Below are 20,581 nucleotides of genomic sequence, written 5' to 3'. Positions count from 1 at the left end.
CATGACACTGCTTTCACCAGCGTCATTTACCTGAAAGCATCAAACACGATAATTAACATCTCCCACCCCACCAACAACAATAAAATAACACTTCTAAATGTCACAAATGCAATCCAATCCAATCCAAACCATCCATCCATTCAATCCAAGAAGGCCAACCAAAAAATCCAACAAAGATATAAATCAGACGATATGTCATTAAACAAACATTAATCAAATCCAAATCAAACATCATTATATATATTGCCATAATATGTTTAACATCCTGATCTTCTCCTAGTACGTGAATTAGGAACCGAGGCCGGAAGAGGTCACCACTAGGAGTGGTAAATTGTCCCCGACCCAAAAACAAGTATGGAACGATGCTCTATTTCACAATTAATTGGAGAGTTGTCTTCCAACTCATTATTCACGAGCTAACAATTCTGCGAGTACACTTTTAACAACAACATGATCAACCGTGAGACCATTTCTCGGAGGAGCTTGAAGAGTATTGAAGAGGAAAGGTAATGGAATCAGTGTGACTGTGATCCCAGACAGGCTGGACTACTAAAGCAGCATATGCTACAGCAGTTTATAGAGTTAATCTCGTTCTGATATGTTGTTTCATTTCTGGGACCTTGGTTGATTGGCACTGAATTGGGGATGGATGAGAATTCATGTCGAATATCCTTCCTAAGTAGGTTCCCATTCATTTGGTTCATTTGACTAAGAACTCCCTGGAGGATCAGGTCCAACTGCACTCCAGGCAACTCAATTCCAACGAGTTTTTCAAGAGATTCATTGAAAGTTCTAATCTTCTTCGCGTACCTGCACTTTTTCCAAATTCTCCATCTTGGGATTTCTGAGCAAGTCATAACGAGCTCCTTTCCGCTGATAAGAACTAGCTTGAACTTTTGGATCTCTTCTTTTGGAAAATTGTTTCGGATATTCCTTGTTAATTGATCAATGTGGTTGATCTTTGGGATCACAGTAGTGAGTGTGGATTCGAGTTGTGTGAGTTCACGACGGAATGAAGTAGCTCTATGGACTGCCGCCACAGTCTCTCGATAGAGCTCCTGAGCCACAACTCCTAGCACAGCCCCTGCAGCTGCTTCCATAGCTCTCACTTTTTTTATGATGAGAATAAAGTCGGTTTTTGTATTTGATGCAATGGGTGGTTCTCATGCTCAGAGAATATATACATATATATATATATATATATATGTATATATATAATCTCTTCCTGGAAATTTACAGTGCCGGTGGACTTAGTCGTTTAAATAAATGCGTACGCGCTTTGTGGGACGACGGACTACCATGTCTGATCCAATATTTCGACTATTCTTTAATTATAACTTGGGAAATAAGTTAAGTTTCGTTTTCATGATTCTCTAATCATACGGTTTAACTAGACATGGCCTGATTGAAGCCGCTTCTAAATGACTCCTCGCGATCTTTTTTGGTTGAGGCCTGATTAGGTTCCTTGTGTTTGTTTTTGTATATAAATATATGATCACGTGCAAAATCGGACTGAGTTTTCGATAATTGGTTGTTCAATGTTGCAAGTGTCTCAGTTGATCGGACTTGGGATTGGCAGGTTGATATTCTCTCTGCAAATGTAAAAAACGTGAGATTTAGGGTCTCGAAGTGTATCTCAGGGGTGTGGTTTTTTTGGCTCGATTCGGCTATTGATATCTTATATATGATGTATGTTGTCCGAATAGGCCTAGGTGTTGTTCGGACAACTAGTGTTCTGTGTCAATCAAAAGATCTTGCAATTGGAGTTTGAGTGTTTGTTGTCAGTACAATAGGTTGTCCAGACAGGTGGAGCAAAAATTCAAGATAGATTACGATATGTCCGGACAGATGTTGCAGATCTTTATGATAATTACTTGTTCAATATTAAAGAAACTTGAAGTAATCTCTATAATCATAATTTATTGTTGCATATACAGGTGAACATGTGGTCCTGTAGTAGAGTTGTAAGGGTGCAACCTAAAGGTCATATGTTTAATTTTTATAAATAGTCTCTTCAGATATTATATATGTAGAGTAAGGTCTATGTACATCTTATATGTTCTCGACTCAGCCTCTGTGAAAGTCTTGTGCATTAGTGTTGTTTACCTTTGACATGCAAACATGTGAAAGTACCCTTGTGTATGAGTGTTATTTACCTTTAACATGTGAATATGTGATACAATATATGATTAAGTTGAGAGGTGCAAGTGCAACTTAGATATCACAGTTCAAATCTCGAAAATAATCCCTCTACATTTTATGCGGGAAAGGTTGTGCACATCTTTTTCGAAAACTTTGTGCACAAGAATTGTTTATAATTTGCTATTCCACTCTGCATATGTCTTATTACTTTATCACACCACCACTGATTTCTTCTTGACCTCATTCTTCGTACAAGTTAAATTATAATACCTTGTAAGACATGATCAATTTTCCTGCCAACTTATATATATCTTCCTTTTCTATAGGATGATTATATATCTTTTGAGTTTGGATGTAAGAAAATTTCTGCTTAACTATATATTAATATAATCTTAGTCACTACTGCGATCATATATGGTCAAAAAAAATTCTTATGGCTTTTTTTCTTCTTTCCTTTTTTGCAGCTCACATCTGATACTTCTAAAAGGAGAATAGAGATCCAAAGTCAGCAATGTTTTTGGGGTTTTGAGAAAGACTTTTCTTGGGAGATTGATTTTTGAGTAAATTTTGATCTTTAATTTCATTAGATATTTTACTACATAAATTTACTTGTAAAAATCTCATGCCTTTCGTTAGTCTTTCAAATTGGCTTCCTCGTTTCAATAGGATTTAGATTTTAGAATCATCATAATTGACTTGGCAAATGACATTCATTGGATATTAAATTTTTTGTAGAAATAAAGTAGAGTTTACAGAAACTTCTCAGAGATTATTTGATATCGTTGACATTTTCTTTGTATCAATTTTTGTTCCTCTATATGTTTCAAAAAAAGCCAAGTCTTTGGAACTATTCAAGGATGATAATTGACAATTTGACATTTTAGTTTGTATTTTAATATATTTCATGACAAGCATTTTGTTTTTTTCTTTTCTTTTCCTTATTGACTTTTGTTTGGAGTGTATGTGAAGGAGCTGCTAATCATAAAATCACGTGCGCAGTACTCTGGAATTTATGCTATTGTATATGTATTATATTATAGAGTTGATTGAATGTAGGGCACCGCAATTTGTTTGGAAGAAGAGATTGTATATATTTAATTCAATGATTTGAGAGTGCAATTCGTTTGGAATAAAAGATTGTATATATTTAATTTAATGATTTGAGAGGTGTTACATAAAATTTTAAATTTTAATTTTTAAAATTTATCAAACATTTTCACTTTTAATAGATGTAAATTGTAAATCTTAACGAATTGTAGAGCTCACAAATATGAGTTGACTACCTCTCTGTAATACCTTATAAGTATTGTGTTATAATAATTTGGAATATATGGGCTATCCTAGTGGATTCATTTCATTATTATTTATTCTTGTTTTGGTATAAGAGGTCATAGATTTATTTTTTTTGGAATGGCTTTGATGATCATGTGCACTCAGCAAGTTATCATTTTAAATACTATCATAATGGAAGTCATCAGAATTGATTGTGCCTCTAGTGTGGTGTTCAGACTCTTTTCAGCAATGGTGACCAGATAGAGACAGAAGGTAATGTCAACTTCCGTGCCATAAAAAAGAAAGAGAAAAAAAGGGTAAGAATATTATATGTTATTTGAACGATAACCTGCTTGAGGCCTTCATGAATCTAGACCACAAGCTAGCTTGCAGTAGAAGCACAAGAAACACACAAATATATATATATATATTCTTAAGAGAAAGAAGATCAGCAATCAAGCATTCAACATATATATATGAGCCCCTAGCTCTTTAATATCATTTTATTACAGTACAATACAATACATTCCATTACAAAGCAGATCAACCTTAAGAAGAATCAAGCACACCTTCTTATTCTTACAGCCAGGCCACACAATAAACTAACAATAAACTTAACATGGTCAAGGTTCAAACAGTAACCTTGACTTATTAACTTTAACAAGGCAACACAATAAAATAAATAAGAATACATACATATATATCAAACAATCATAAACATGAAACGGAAGATAGCTAGAACAGTAACATGCATATGGGGCCTGGCTGGGTTGAATATCATTAGTCCTCCTTCATTTGGTTCACATGATTAAGAACACCCAGTAGGAGGGTCAAGTGGGCTCTTAGAGAATCATGGAGAGTTCTAATTTTCTTTGTGCACCTGTACGTTTTCCAAACTTTCCGTCTTCGTATATCCGAGCAAGTCATAACCAGATCGTTTGCCCGCACAAGAAGTTTCTTGGACGTTTCGATCTCCTCTACTACTTCTCTGGGATAACTGTTTCGGTTTCTGGATTGATCAATTTGGTTGATGGTTGGGGTCACAATCTTGATTGTGGATTTGAGGTATTCCAGTTCATCATGAAATAAATCACATCTTTCAACTGCCTCCTTACTTACTCGATACATCTCGTTAACCACAAGTCCTAGCGCAGCCCCTAGCACAAGCGATGTAATTGCTGTAGGTTCCATAACCACCCTAGCTTTTGACACCATAAACTCAGTTTTTTTAGTATTGATCGATGCAATGAGTGGGTGACCGACACCAAAGTGTGTGTGTACTTACCCCAAGTGCCCTTGAAATTTCGGTGCAGAAAATTGTAGATTCGCCGTAGGTGTCCGGACGCTTCATGCCTCCAACTTTGTGAGCCTCTGTCTCAACTAAGTGCTAGAACATCCTAATTAAAGGACATTGGAACCTCAAAATAGAGGTCCAATCACACCCCCCAACTTAGACGTTGCTAGTCCCTAGCAATGCAACCACTACCTAAAACTAAAATCTACTAAATAAAATCCTAACTCACTGACGTAGGCATCACGGTTGCATTTAGCGCCTGCAAAAGCCTTTAAACCCCTAGGTCACCCTAGTGGACGAGTTGTAGTCTCGTGAGGGCTTATCAGAGCGATACCCACAAACACTTACCAAGGGATCCACTATTACTTTGAAAGCACCATAAATTATTCCTAAGTTCTCACATGCAAGAAATAGAGTTAATCCCCCAATTCCCCCGCTAGTCGAAAACATGCAAAATCTTTAGACAACTAATCTCAATCCCCTCAAAGATGACTAAGAACATTTTATAATATGTAAAATATATGTGCAATCAAGCAAGACAACTCAACACATTCACACAAGTAAAACCTTGTTATGGACCCTTTTGATGTTCATAAATCCGCAATCCCAAATGTACACAAAAACATAAAAGCATTGTGGTAAGTGAATGACTTACACAATTGAATTAAATGTATGTGTTTATAAAAGATAATTTGGATGGGCATAGCTTTGAGAAAGAAATCACCTACAAGAACAATTAATGCATCCGCCAACTCACTTGTTTACCTTGAATCAAATTCATCAAAAGGTTAAATGGTTTGTAATGTGGCTAAGGGACAAGGTATGAAGAATTTGGAACTAGGTAACAAGTTGCAAGGTTAAGTTCAAACATGTGAGCTAAATTCTCATTTTGTCACCCCTTCCATTGCACCACAAATCCAAACACTTCTCATCCTTTACACACAAAAGATTAACTTTATTGCATACACCTCTTTTTGATTTTTTTTCTATGCACTTTTTTTTTCTTTTTTTTTCTTCTCTTTTCTTCTCGAAAATGAACAACATTTGAACAACAACCCTCAATTTGTTTTCAACATAAGAAAGGGTAATATCACTACCAACTTATTTTTTTTTAAGCTCCTACTCAACCTTGCAACCAAAGGTGGGAAATATTTGAGGAAAATAGCTCACACAAGGCTTGTAAGTGAAATCAAGAGGCTTAAAGAAATTTAGGGCTTATAATCACTCACAAATGAATAGGCTAAGCTCAAATCTCTCAACCTAGTGAATCTTTCAATCCTAAGTTCACAAGCAAGTGACAAAATACAAAAATCACACTTCTCAGTAATCAAATGTAATGTTTACAAAGCTATTGAAGAATACGCGCATAAGATGTCAAATGAATATCAATGAAAAACATCACCCGAAACCCAATGTGTATCAGTGAAGAATGGCTCAAAAGAATGAGAAGGGATAAAAGGTAGTTTTTCAGGCAAAAGAATCCAAAAACGCAGTCATACAAATGCTTCAATGCCAAGATGTCTACTTAACTACACAATTTTTCTATCAAACTAGGTCCCAATCATCCCAAGAAAGATTGATTATAATTATCCCACTCAATTGCATATGTCAACTTCACAAAAAAAAAATCAAGAAACCTACTCTACACTTACACGTTTGAACAAGAATAATAAATTAACGTTCAAATTGGTAGTGAATCCCAAAAGCATCTACCCTTCCCCTCCTAAAGTCCATCTAGCATGATGAACAACAACGCACAACACAATAGGATAGAGGGTAGGAAATCATACCATACTCTTCAAAAGTGGTCGGAATCATGAGAAACGAAGCATATCCTGAAAAAGTTAATACCAACCACACTATCCAAGCATGACACAACAAGATTTATTTATTTTTTTTTTTTTCATGTTTTTGATATTCACAAAAGCACACCAAAATAAAGCAAGTTTCACAGTGAATTCACAATTCCCTCACCCCCCAACTTAAATGAGATATTGTCCCCAATGTCAAGAATGGAAAACAAGGCAAGAACAAATTGTGAAATGCATTGTGAACATACAAAAACACACCAAAATTAAAGGGTAAGAAAATCAAAACATAACACACAACCATGTCACAATTCTCACCCCCCAACTTGAATAAGTGCACAAGGAGCGAAAATTAGGAAATGGATTGTGAACATACAAAACATACACAAAAAATGAAATCAAATCAAAACTAATCACAACCATACTATGGTACAAGGGTGGAGTCTAACCATGACACATGGGAGAACTGGGATCCTTGAGATCCCAAGAACATCCTCATAATCACTACTCCCATGTTGAGGAACATGACGGACCACGCATGATTCGGTCCCTTTTTCCCGAGACTCACATGGAAAAAATTGTAATTGGGATTTGGGACGCCATACTTTTTTAATTTCTATAAAAAATTTCTGTGCAAAGTAGCATTTAGAGGACTTTTTAAATCCACTTGGCAAAGGTATTTTTTTTGGTTTTTGAGGATGCACTTGGTATGATGCAACTTTTAGTGGGGAAGGCTCTAAAGCTCCTAAAAGAGAGGACAAAAATCCCACACCGTAAATAGTTAAGGATTTCAAAACTCCTTTCATAGCATCTCCCTCAATCAAAAGTTTACTACCTTTCTCAACCAATGCTAGTACAACCTCAATTGAATCATGTGCAAATGTCAACTTTAATTTGTCCTCAATATGAGAGTGAATATAAAGCTTAGGGACGTTCTCAATTTCCCTCCCAAGGTCTAACTTGTTCCCCTTTTTTCTCACTTTATTTTCCTCTTTCTCTTCATTTCTCTTATCTTCGCTCTTTTCCTCAACCTTTTCAACTTGATAATTGTCCTTGTCTCGACATGATCTATCTCCAACTATAACATTTTTCACCTCACCACCCACTTCTTCCACTAATTTTTCATCCTCACTTACCTTAGGAGTCATGGTATTGTCAATTACTATCCCACTCCTTGAGGTAATGATGGGTTGTTCTTGTTCTTGCACATTCAACCCCTCACTTGAAGTTTCGAATTGAAATTCTAATGTTTGAGTGATCTTTGTCAATTGGCTTCTTAAATATTCCAAGGCTCTATTGGTTTGCTCACGAAATTCAAATCTCCTTTGATTAACCTCCAATTGAGCTTCCATGAATATTTGAAGCGTATCCTCAAGTGATCTCTCTTGGGGTGGGGTGCATGGTTGGTAAGATGGTGGAGCTATACATTGGTGTGAAGATTGTGCTTGTCTAAAGGGTTGGTACTCATGTGCATGAATGTAGTCAAAAGGAGGAGGAGGAGCATGCACATCATGCCCATAATATGCATATTGTGGAACTTGAGGCGCATGAGGCATATAATGCATGAGTGGTTCATTAGGATATTGAAAATCATGTTGGGGTGAATTCTGAAGTGCATGATCATGTGGAACATTTATGGTCACATTTTGCAAATGGTTATCCTTTTGGACAATTTGTGGCACATTTTGCAAAACATTACCTCCTTGGGCATTTGGTTCATGCCCAGAATTTGACAATTCCTTTATGTTCACATTTTGTAATAAACAACACAATGTATTCAAATCAATTTTGTTTCCTTGACCACCCCCCATATCATTAGCATGAACACTACTCCCTCTAGATAATGACATTTTGGCACAAAGTTTCAATTAAGCACAAGGAGTACAAGATAGTAATCGAAGAGTTTCAAGCAAAGAGATCACAACCACAGGTTCATTCAAAGCAAGAATTCATGAGAATAAGCAAAGGCAAGGATAGATCAACAATAGGTTTCCAAGAAAAGATAACCACACCAAGTATGCAAGCAAGTAGTAAGGAATAAAAAAAAATGCTCAAATCTCTCTCAAACAACGTTCCACTACCACAAAGCAAACAAGGTGGCATCCATCGCCCACAGGAAACTAAGTTAATCCCATCCACCAAGTTCTCCTCACAATTTTTTTTTTTTTCTTTTCAGCAACTATACTAAATCAACTATTCTAGAAAGCAAGGAAAATGAAGGAACGAAGTTACCCTTGAAGCGTGACCGTGCTTCTTCCTTATTTGATGGCGTTTAATAGCATAATGCTAGCATCTACAAGCCACCCAGCTCCGTCTTTGACACTCGCTTCCCCGGCAACGGCGCCAAAAACTTGACCGACACCAAAGTGTGTGTGTGTACTTACCCCAAGTGCCCTTGAAATTTCGGTGCAGAAAATTGCAGATTCGCCGTAGGTGTCCGGACGGGTGTCCGGACACTTCATGCCTCCAACTTTGTGAGCCTCTGTCTCAATTTGTGAAGAAAGTGTCCGGACTGGTACTGCGGGTGTCCGGACGGTAAGTGTCCGGACACCTTGGGAAGTGTCCCGACACCTCACAGCAAAAAGTGCCCAAAAAGTGCTCCAACTTGCCCGAACAAGGTCCGATTCCTACAAAACCAAGGGGAAACATTTGTAAGTGTAAAATTAAGCTAAAATGCAATCAAATACATTAACTAAGTGCTAGAACATCCTAATTAAAGGACATTGGAACCTCAAAATAGAGGTCCAATCAGTGGGTCTCCTGCTCTGATTAGATATATATATATATATATATATATATATATATATATATAAAATTTCATTTGCGATGAAAAATCCGCGCTTCAATGATCTACTTACAATAAGTTTTAGTTCCTTTTTCATGATTTTTGTAATTTCCACAAGTGATAGTGATATGATGAGACTTGGTCTTACTGAAGTCGTCTCTAGATGACTCGCTCCTGATCACTACCTGATTAGGTTCCTGTGCATGTCATGATAATTTCCTGGAATTTACAATCCTTAATCCAACTGAATTTACAATTTGACCTGGTACTACTAAGACAACCGCGGCATAAATTATGATAGAAAGTAGCTAATACGACAGCGCCCTAGCCAACCTGCTAGTTTCTCATAAGTCTGCTAGCAGTGGAAGGAAGAGTAATGTGATAAATTATGATAGAAAGTAGCTAATCCTTAATCTCTATGTTCCTCTCTTTATCTACAATCCTCAGCGTATGTGGACTCTCTTCCCTCTCTTGGACTTGGTGATATATCTTTCTAGATTGTTAGTGCAAACAAAGAAGTTGCTTGATCTATTTTTCTTTGATATATAGGCTTTTGAAGTTGACTAGTGTGATAAATAAAAATTACATTTTTATTGCTTGAAACAGATTATCTTCGTGCTATATAGTAGTCCCAAAAAAAATTTAAGGGGTATTACCCCCGAACTCCTACTACATAATTGTGCCCCTAGTGAGTTCACGTTTCTGGCAAGTTTCAACTCGAGAATGACCCCAACAGACGATGACATGACCAGTGATGACAGATCCGATTTAGAGGTGGATTTATAAAATGTCTCAGATTTTATGTATTTTTGGTGTACTTATAAAAATTTAGAATTTTCAAGGTTACGCTTAACAAGGGGTGTATTTAGTAAAAGTTGGGGTGTGAATAAAGCTCCAATTGACTCCGCAATTCCCTGGAGTCTACAATTCATATCCAATAATGAAAAAAAAAGTCATACAAATTTTAAAAATGAAAAAACAAAAATGTGGTATGATGTGACATATGTCTCAAGCTATTGGATTTCAATTGTAGACTCTACAATTTGAAACTAATTGCAGAGCCTCCTAAGCCCCCAATTGTTTTGTGCACTTGCTCCGGAAGAATTGGGCTTCAATAATGGGTCGCAGTTGTAATATTTGAAGGCCCAATTAAACAAATAAGAGGCCCAGTTATACAATGGCAGTTTCTCTCGGAAGGCCCAATTAAGCTGGGTGTTCGTTGGCGGTAGTTCTTGACTTCACGTTGATGAATAACGATATCCTGTTGGGTTCGTGGAGGCCGGAGGGTATTTGCTTGTCGCAACGATTCGAAACTATCAAGAAAGTTGGGGGTTTGCTTGCTCTCTTCGTTTGGGTCCTTGTAAATTGGGGCTAATCAATGGCGTTTGGATTTGTTTCATTGTGGTGACCGAGTCAAGATTGCTCTTTGTTCTGTGACCTTCGTACTCATAAAAAATGCTCATATGTGTTAGTGTTAGTGTGTTACTTGTAATTGCGTTAGTTTGGAGCATCTGAGATTATTGTCATGCGCATCAAGTGTTCGGCAAAATGCCATTCCCTGCGCTGCATCACTAGCATTACGATCGAGGAATCCAAAAAAAAGTATGGAACAATGTTATTTTCACAATTAATTGGAAAGCTGTCTTTCAACCCATTATTCACTATGAGCTAACAATCCTGCAAGAACACTTTTAATAACAACATGATCAACAGTGGAAACAATTTCTTGGTGGAGCTTGGAGAATATTGAAAAGAAAAGGTAATGGAATCAGTGCGGTTGTGATCCCAGACAGGCTGGAGTACTAGAGCAGCACATGCTACAGCAGTTTATAGAGCAAATCTTGCTCTGATATGTTGTTTCATTTCTGGGACCTTGGTTGATTGGCGTTGAATTGGGGATGGATGAGAATTCATGTTGAATATCCTTCCTAAGTAGGTTCCCATTCATTTTGTTCATTTGACTAAGTACTCCCAGGAGGATCAGGTCCAACTGCACTCCAGGCAACTGAATTCTGACGAGGTTTCCAAGAGATTCATTGAAAGTTCTAATCTTCTTCGCGTACCTGTACTTTTTCCATATTCTCCATCTTGGGATTTCTGAGCAAGTCATAACGAGCTCCTTTCCGCGGATAAGAAGTAGCTTGAACATTTGGATCTCTGCTAGCAGTTCTTTTGGAAAACTGTTTCGGATATTGCTTGTTAATTGATCAATGTGGTTGATCTTTGGGGTCACAGTCCTGAGTGTGGATTCGAGTAGTTTGAGTTCATGACGGAAGGAAGTAGCTCTCTGGACTGCCGCCACAGTCGCTCGATAGAGCTCCTGAACCACAACTCCTAGCAGAGCCCCTGCAGCTGCTTCTTCCATAACTCTGGCACAATGCGTAGCTTTTTTATGATGAGAATAAGATGCAGCTGTTGGGTCTCATGCTCTGATTATATATATAGGAATTATGAGTATACTTAATTTATTAGTTGCATTTCATCTCATTTCATTGTTTCTTCCTGGAAATTTACGCTTCCGGTGGACTAAGTCCTTTTAACAAATGCGTAGCGCCTCCGCGCTTTGTGGTACTACCATGACCTCGTATTATATTTCGACTATTCTGTATAACACCAGGAAATAAGTTTAGTTTCTTTTTCATGATTCTCTAATTTCCACAACCATATGGTTTAACTAGACTTGGACCTGATTGAAGCTGCTTCTAGATGACTCCTCACAACTCTTTATTATTAAAGCCTGACTAGGGTCCTTTTGCGTGTTTTCCTATATATAAAATTTCTCTTATGTAGACAATTGCAATCATCAAATATCCGATGATAATTTCCTGGTATTTACGATCCTTAATCCAATGGGAAATCATCATCAAATATGTGTCGATAATTTCCTAGTATTTACCATAATTGCGTTACTATATAGCTTGGAGCATACGTATTAATATTTTGCAAACCCGATCGAAGGCAATAAATCCATAAATTACAAAACACCATGAAAAAGAACATGGACATACATAATACTGTACATAAGACCTTTATTCCCCACGAAAACATACATAAAACAACTACTGAACCTTCTTGTGCTTTGTCTCTTTAACCACCGACATCCTGTTCTTGATGTTCTTGATTACCTTATTGTCTATCATCTCATAAAACCACCTCAATTCTGCCATTATCCAATCTCTGCACCTCTTTATCTTCTCCTCATTCTTCGCATACATTACTGGAATTGTCATGCATGTCACAATTCCTGCAAAAAAAAAAACAATTAATATCACCAAATTTTAACCCTATGGTACCTGAGAACAAGTCAACAGACGTGCCCTATGGGCAGCCCACACTCAGGTTCAACAGGATAGTTAATATCAACTTAGAATCGAACTCTTGGCCTCACGTGCCCTATGGGCAGCCCACACTCAGGTTCGATAGGTCAGTTGGTGTCAGCTTAGAATCGAACTCTCGGCCTTCAAGAACTACAAAATGAATTGTGTATATACATATATATACACATACACGTAACACACACTTACTTATAGATAGGTAACATAGCACCTAATTTATCTCCATTTTAGGCATATACCTATGTAAAGAAGTGTTAGCAGATCACAGCAACTGGCCACATAGGAGAGTAACAACAACCCAGCCACTGTTTTAGCAAATTCAAACCAATCTCCCTCAGCACTCACTCTAAACATCCATCTCACAAATTCTTCCATCATTTCTCGACATGAATTCGCCATCACGACAGCTTGTTCCTCTGTAATCTCCAGTCCAGACAAGTCCGGTGGCTGCCTGCAGAAACCAAATTAATTACTCCCACTTAATTCATGTATCAATCTACAATGAAAACAAAATTAATTAAGCTAATTACTCACTTGCCCAGAAGCCTGAGTAGATTGGCATATAAGAAGAGTGAAGAAACAATAAACATGGACAGCCATGAAGCAACAGTGATGAAGTTGAATTCATAAACATCTAGTAAAACCCAGATAGCTGTTGCCACAGTAAGAACAGTGACTGAAAGCTTCTTGCTCCTCCATAGATATATGTCTCTAGCAATCTCTACATACACACCAAAAACAGAGCAGTGTATTGGACTGGAGTTGGTTTTGGAGAAACAGAGTAATAGGCCTAATTGTTATCCTTTCTTAATTAATTACCTGATATATTGGCCGATTGAGGCTGTGATGTTGCAGACATAGTGAAGATCGAATCGAGATCGCTTGCAGGTGTGAGAATTTTGGACAATGAATATTCTGGGTGGTCTTTATCCTCTATGGTTTCAACCTTCAATCAAGTTTTGTCTGAATTCGTCTGACGCCCACAGAAAGGGCAGAGAGACGGGGTTGTAGGTTGGTTTACACGTATAAGCCTTTTAGGACACGTGGATGTCATGAATCAGCCCTCTTGGCACCGCAACCAGAACCCACCGGCCGAGTGCCGTTGGGCCTTTTGCATATTCCGGCCCATGTTCGGTCCAGCAATGAAGCTCCTTGGTACAGATTTTGGGCTCCAGACCTGCCTTTGGCCCATGAGATTGGACACGAATCAATGCCGTGGTGTGGTGTGAGTATGACTGTGTGACCTTGGGCTTTTTTCATGTTGGACCAATTCGTTAGTGGCTTAATAGTTGGTACAAATTTTGGGCTCAAGACAGGATTTCGGCCCATAAGATTGTTAGTATTACTGGGATCACTATTATTTCTTCACAAACAAATAATATTGTAGAACATAATTAATATTACCACCGCAAATTCGGGCACCACGTGTTTTTTATTCTTCCAATGGCGAGTTGCAGCCTGAAATCTGAATTGAGGATATTCGTCAGTTTCTGGCCTCAAGCAACAACTGGAGGTTTTAACATACCCTAAGAAAACAACTGGACACTTTCGTTCTTGGTTTTGGGTACTATCCTCCTGAAATGCGTTCTTAGCTCAGTGATGGAGTACACCCCTAATAATTGCATCATTGTGCATGGTTTTAAAGGTCTCACAGTCATATGAATAGTTCAATGTGTTCATCAACGCCTGAACCTAAGATGTCGATCATCAAACTTTGGGAGAATAGATGTCCCTCGTAAAGGGGGTCGCAATTACTAGGCCGGGGGCATAGTCCCATCAAAGATTTATGTGCATTCGTTCATTATTGAGAATCAAACTGTGTTCACGCGCATTGCCAATCTGTTTGGTACCCACTTCTCATGTAATCTCCCCGTCATTTGGCATGTAAACAAGGCAGTTTGTTGAACAAAACTAAAGACCATTACCATCACTTTTATTTCTGAATTACAGCTGAATCAAAGGAAATGGCCTCGTAACCAAACAGATTCTTTCATAATCCATAATACATACATATATATATATATATGGTGTTTATTGTTGTGTCCTGTTTCATGGGAAGGTTCACTTTTATGTCGGTTGGATTCTCGGATGTTAAATCTACTTACTCTCGTACAGTCCCTTTCTTTTATGTCGGTCATACTCAGGGGTCCCTCCATCCAATTCTAGCTGGATCCAAATATCTTACTCAAACACAAACATAAATATTGTCAACAACAACAACTGTACTGACGTCTCCACAGCTTTGATCAGGACAGGAGTATAGGGAAAAGCAAAATAAATAAACAAATCTGCAAGTTGATAACTCATCTCATAACTGGGTTAGTGGTTTTCTGTCATGCATCATGTGCTAGGTAGGGATGATAGTTAATTCCCCCATAAATAGAGAGACGACTCTTATTTCTTTGTCGGGCAATATCATTAATAGATACCTAAAGTTTTTGGGCTTCCACTCAAATTGACATAAATTAATCCATTGGTATATAAGTAAAAGTCTTGAACCTCTCACACTAACACGTGTTTTGGGCTTAAGAATTAATAACAAATCTGTGCATGTTCGAGTCACAAAATGGATAACATTCTCAATGTATTTGGATTTGGATTTCCAACATAAAAAAGAAAAGCTTGCACTTTTTTTTTCTCCAAAGATGAAAATAAACTTCGGTTTAAAGAAATTATGATGACGCGGAAACGCGTGATTACTGATTAGCGCCGAATATCATGACATCAATGAGTCACTCAACAAGTTATTTATTTTTCCCGCCCTATCCTTATTTAAGACCTCACCAGACTGTCAATTCTACCCAATAATGCGAGTGAAGAGAATAACGAAGCATCACATTTAGGGCACCGCTCTCTCTCTTTTGTTACTGGTCTCTGAGGTGGCTTCACGGGCATTTCCAGATCCAATGGTGAAGCCCATTTTGCTGCACTTGATTTGCGTAGCTCTGGTTATTTTGTGTGGTTATGAGGTGAAAGCAGAGAACCCATATAGGTTTTACACATGGACTGTTACTAATGGTACTCTTTCTCCTCTGGGTGTGCCCCAACAGGTTAGGAATCTCACCTGCCCTTTCTTTATCATTTTTGGCACTGTTATTTTTCTGGGGTTCTCTAAAGACTGAAGCTTTGTTTGTTTTATCTTGGAAGGTGATTCTCATCAATGGTCAATTTCCTGGTCCTAGTCTTGATGTGGTGACTAATGACAACATCGTCCTTAACCTAATCAACAAGCTGGACCAGCCTTTTCTGCTGACCTGGTTAGTTTCTAAATCTGTCATTTTACATTTGATTCTAATAAGAAATCTAAGCATCAATGAGGGAAATTGATTCTAAATCTGCTTCTATGTATTGGGTATTGGTGGGTTTAAGGTCGAAGACTTGAGATCTGGTAATAATTGTTAAATAAAGTGGCTCATATTAGGAGAATTACTTTACACCTGGGAGCTCTTGAAAAGGGGGAGTTGTGCATGCGAGAAGGTAGCAAAGCGTACCAGTGGATATGAGGATATAATTGTATTTTGGGTATTATTGATGAGTATAATTATATTTTTGGGTACCTAAGTAGATGGCTATAAAGGGAAACCCTAACTAAATTGTACACATCGGATTTCTAAGTGAAAATAAGCAAAAGACTGAAAATAAGCCCTAAACTCCGTGGACGTAGGCAATGTAAACACTCTAGTCGAACCACATAAAACTCTCATGTTCTTCTTCTTTCTCTAATTTGTTTTTGTTTTTTGATTGCTCGGTTTGTTTTGCTCTATTATCTGTGTTGTCTGCGAAGTTTCAATTCTCGACATTTGTTCTGCTAAAACTAGGAATGGAATTAAACAGAGGAAAAACTCATGGCAAGATGGAGTGCTAGGAACCAATTGCCCCATCCCACCAAACTCTAACTACACTTACCAGTTTCAACCCAAGGATCAGATAGGCTCATACACATATTTCCCATCAACACTATTCCATAAGGCTGCTGGAGGGTATGGTGCATTCAATGTCTATTCCAGGCCACGCATCCCGGTTCCTTATCCGAACCCTGATGGTGATTTCACATTACTTGTTGGTGATTGGTATAATACCAGTCATAAGGTGAGCAAGAAATGTTCTGCTTTTTATTCTTAGCGGCTTCTTTCACAATTGTCATTGTTCTTTTCAGCTTAGATCATATTATGTGTAACATGAATAATTCATAGTGTTGGTAGCAAGACAATTTGGTTGAGCTTTTCGCTCTAATTTGGATAATAGCCTCATTGCCATGTGTAAATGTTTAAAATTCCATGTTCATGTGCCAATGCAGTGGGATTTATAATTCTGCAATTGCTTTTCTTTTGTGCATTTACCCTCCATTTATGACCAAAATATGTTTGGACTCATCACTTGTATGTGGACTGCAAATAGTATATAAACTATAAAGTGTGTTTTTCAGCCAACTTTTGGAGTTTTTTGAGTATAAATGCGGGACTCATAAGGGTAAACCTTGTTTATGAATAATAACAAACTCTCTCCACTTACCTTCTCTGTAAAGCTGAAATGTAGTGATTTCAAAAAATGTTCGGAATCAGACCTTAAAAGAGTATTTTACTCGTCTGTTCACTCTTTAATTTGGTTATTTTGACATGATTCTAAGAGCATTTGTTATAAATGGTCCTCTACAGATTTTACAGCAGACTTTGGACTCGGGGACATCTCTTCCATTTCCACACGGAGTTCTTATAAATGGCCAAGCTCACGCAACCTTCAGTGGCGACCAAGGTTCTTCTGATATTCAACATAAGATTGATTCCTCAAGAAACTTCAACTGCTGTGACCTATGTTGCTCTGCTGAAATTGATTTTATTGACAAATGTTTCATTTATTTTGCTTTCAGGTAAAACATATAGGTTCAGGATCTCAAATGTTGGTCTATCAACCACTTTGAACTTTAGAATCCAGGGCCATACAATGAAGCTAGTTGAGGTGGAAGGATCACACACCATTCAGAACATTTATGACACCCTTGATCTGCATGTTGGCCAATCTGTGACTGTACTAGTAACCTTAAATCAGGCTCCAAAGGACTACTACATTGTTGCATCTACACGTTTTACGGAGAATGTTCTTTCAGCAACTGCAGTGTTACACTACACAAACTCTCACACCCCAGTATCTGGACCATTGCCTTCACCGCCTGCTTTACAATTTCAGTGGTCCATGGAGCAAGCCAGAACTTACAGGTATATATTGAGTTTGAAGATTTGTGTTTCAATAGACAGAGTAGAGTTCATATGTGCATATATCGACATCATCAAAATAATGTAGGTTGTGCATTCTATAAAGCTTGACGATGTCTTTTAGATTGTTCAACTTAGAAGCATTGTACTTTCAAACCATTTTCCTGCCAAATGTCTGATGTTTCTCTGAGAAATGGTTCTTCTGACATTTTCTCCATAAAAGAAAACTGAGCTGTGGATTTTTTGACATCTAAGTTAAGGGTAAGACTGATCTATATTAATTAATTCATCTTTCCTTGAAGGTGGAATTTGACAGCAAATGCAGCCAGGCCGAATCCTCAGGGCTCATTCCATTATGGAAAGATAACAACGACAAAGTCAATTGTGCTGGCCACTTCCGCACCTCTGATAAATGGGAAGAGGCGTTATGCAGTTAACGGGGTCTCTTATATCAATGCCGATACCCCTCTGAAGCTTGCTGATTATTTCAACATCCCTGGAGTTTTCAGCTTAAATTCCATCCAAACTGTTCCCTCTGGAGGTGCTGCAACTATAGCTACCTCCGTCATGCCAGCATCCCTCCATGATTTTATTGAAGTTATTTTTCAAAACAATGAAGATGCCATGCAATCTTGGCATCTTGATGGTTATGATTTTTGGGTTGTTGGGTAAGTCATTATATTTGGCTGTATCTACCTTTTGGAAGTTGATTGGATTCTGACATTCTTTTGTGTCTTGGTACAGTTATGGTTCTGGCCAGTGGGCAGCTGAGAAGAGAGGAACTTACAATCTGGTTGACGCTCTTACTAGACACACCGCTCAGGTAACACAAATAACCTAAGATCGTAAAAGGAAAATCATATATAAGTAAATTCAGATAATTTGCTGTTACTGAGTATACTGTCTACAATGGGATTGCTTCCATTCTTCTCTTCCCCATTTCATATTATCCGACTTAATTTGTCGTGTCATTCCTGCCTTGCCTAAAATAGGCTCTTATTGCCCAGCACAGCTAATTTCCATAAGATAGTGGGTTGTCTTGAACTCAACTGCCTATCAGTCTGTACTGCCTTTCAAATTGCTTGTGCAACATAAGTCCACATGGACGTCAGCCTATACTCGAACCATTCCATCTATTGATCAATTTTCCAAATCATTACCTAATATGTGAAGTTTTCTTGCAGGTATACCCAAACTCTTGGACTGCTATATTAGTTTCATTAGACAACCAAGGTATGTGGAATGTGAGGTCTGCAATATGGGAAAGGCAGTATCTTGGGCAGCAATTCTATCTCAGGGTCTGGAACCCCGTCAAAAGCCTTGCTAACGAATACGACATTCCTTCTAATGCTCTTCTCTGTGGCAAAGCCGCCCGACATTAGTGCTCCATACCAATTTTTTTGTTGGTGATCCGTAGCTTCTTATATTATAGGCATGAAGATGAAGGTATGACCGCGCAGAACGATTACTGGTACAGATGAGAGGATAAAAGAACAGGAAAAGAGAGAGCATAGTTTATTGTTTGGCATAGATGGTTGTGTAGATCTGACAAATTTGAAGTGTTTTTTCAACATGTTGTCATTGCCTTATATGACTATCTTTCAGGTTGAAATGTTTTTCCCAGATAACCCATGATATTGCTTACAGATTCGACTTCCTTTCCCTGAAAGACTAGTAGGCAGCAAGAATTAAAGCCCATATACGCCCAAACTTGGCCCAATGAGTATAATGCAAGTGTAAATCAGCAAGTGTAATACTGAGCCCTGTATGATGCTTATTAATGCTTGCATGGCATGGTCTGTTGTTATTTGTGGGCCGAGAACCCCAACCCAGCCCGCGAATGTAAAATGGATCGAGCCTAGCATGACCTATGAGCCCAATGTTGTGGGCCTGGCTAGACTCATGGCCCGAACTACACCTATGGGAAATAGGCATAGGTGAAGTATTAATCGCTGTTATGTGGGATTTGTTTACAATTTGATTCCTAGTGAACAAATAAATGAATTATTCCTCCATGTTTATTGAATCATTATTGAACGTTCATCGTATGCTTTGTATCATCGTTCAATATCAAAATCATGTTAAATCATTAAATTTTTATTCCAAAATGACATATGGATGATAGAAACGTGTTACATTAACAATTACTAAGGTTATCCTTGCATAAAACCGTAAAAAACAAACGCCATTGAAGATTTATGCATGTACAACTTGAACCATTTCATTCCACGAAAATGAAATACGACAGTGAATTCATCTACTATTTTTTGTAACTAAAGATAACAATTGACTCAAAATCTATTATATTGTAATATTATGAGCACTCAAAATACTCGATTAACACATTTTAGACTGATCTAACATGTTTTTGTGTGTAGTTAACTTATAACTATTCCAGCCATTTGGAATCCTTATAAAGCTGCAAATGGAAATCCTTGTTCAAACTGCGTGGGAAATTCTTTGTCTGAATATTGTCTTTATAAAAGGCTGCTACTTTAAAGCTTCAATGTTTACTTCTTTCTCGTAGCACAAACTGATAACGAATCTTCTTCATATGCCACTCACCAAGTTTTATATATAGATACACACACACACACAAATACATGCATATAGCAACCACAACCACCACTAGCTAGCTAGCACCAGTACTTAATTTATGAAAAAGAAACCCTAATTAAAGTTATTGAATTAACCAAGGCAAATCTCTCTGTTGAGTTTATTCTTTCACACACATA

At 37.7% G+C, this 20,581-nt stretch overlaps 3 protein-coding genes across 3 annotated transcripts; 1 reads left to right on the top strand and 2 right to left on the bottom strand.

Moving 5' to 3' along the window:
* Positions 1-4,194: 4,194 nt before the first annotated feature.
* On the bottom strand, positions 4,195-4,629 carry LOC120012604. The gene has a single exon (XM_038864042.1). The coding sequence runs from the start codon at positions 4,627-4,629 to the stop codon at positions 4,195-4,197; it is 435 nt and encodes a 144-aa protein (XP_038719970.1).
* A 7,590-nt stretch (positions 4,630-12,219) lies between these two features.
* LOC120013427 (reticulon-like protein B13) lies at positions 12,220-13,638 on the bottom strand. The gene is made up of 4 exons (XM_038865231.1): positions 13,456-13,638; positions 13,171-13,357; positions 12,876-13,087; positions 12,220-12,545 (listed from the first exon to the last, which is right to left on the bottom strand). The coding sequence occupies exons 1-4, from the start codon at positions 13,493-13,495 to the stop codon at positions 12,361-12,363; spliced, it is 624 nt and encodes a 207-aa protein (XP_038721159.1). The 5' UTR covers positions 13,496-13,638; the 3' UTR covers positions 12,220-12,360.
* Positions 13,639-15,432: 1,794 nt separating this feature from the next.
* On the top strand, positions 15,433-19,861 carry LOC120013325 (L-ascorbate oxidase homolog). The gene is made up of 8 exons (XM_038865099.1): positions 15,433-15,686; positions 15,784-15,893; positions 16,455-16,725; positions 17,292-17,388; positions 17,504-17,849; positions 18,149-18,514; positions 18,591-18,669; positions 19,031-19,861. Exons 1-8 carry the CDS (start codon positions 15,543-15,545, stop codon positions 19,226-19,228), a joined length of 1,611 nt encoding a protein of 536 aa, XP_038721027.1. The 5' UTR covers positions 15,433-15,542; the 3' UTR covers positions 19,229-19,861.
* Positions 19,862-20,581: the final 720 nt, after the last annotated feature.

This window comes from Tripterygium wilfordii, chromosome 13, assembly GCF_013401445.1.
Source record: "Tripterygium wilfordii isolate XIE 37 chromosome 13, ASM1340144v1, whole genome shotgun sequence".
NCBI lineage: Eukaryota > Viridiplantae > Streptophyta > Magnoliopsida > Celastrales > Celastraceae > Tripterygium > Tripterygium wilfordii.
The sequence above is the reverse complement of the archived record's forward strand: the minus strand, read 5'-3'. Positions and strand labels throughout refer to the sequence as shown.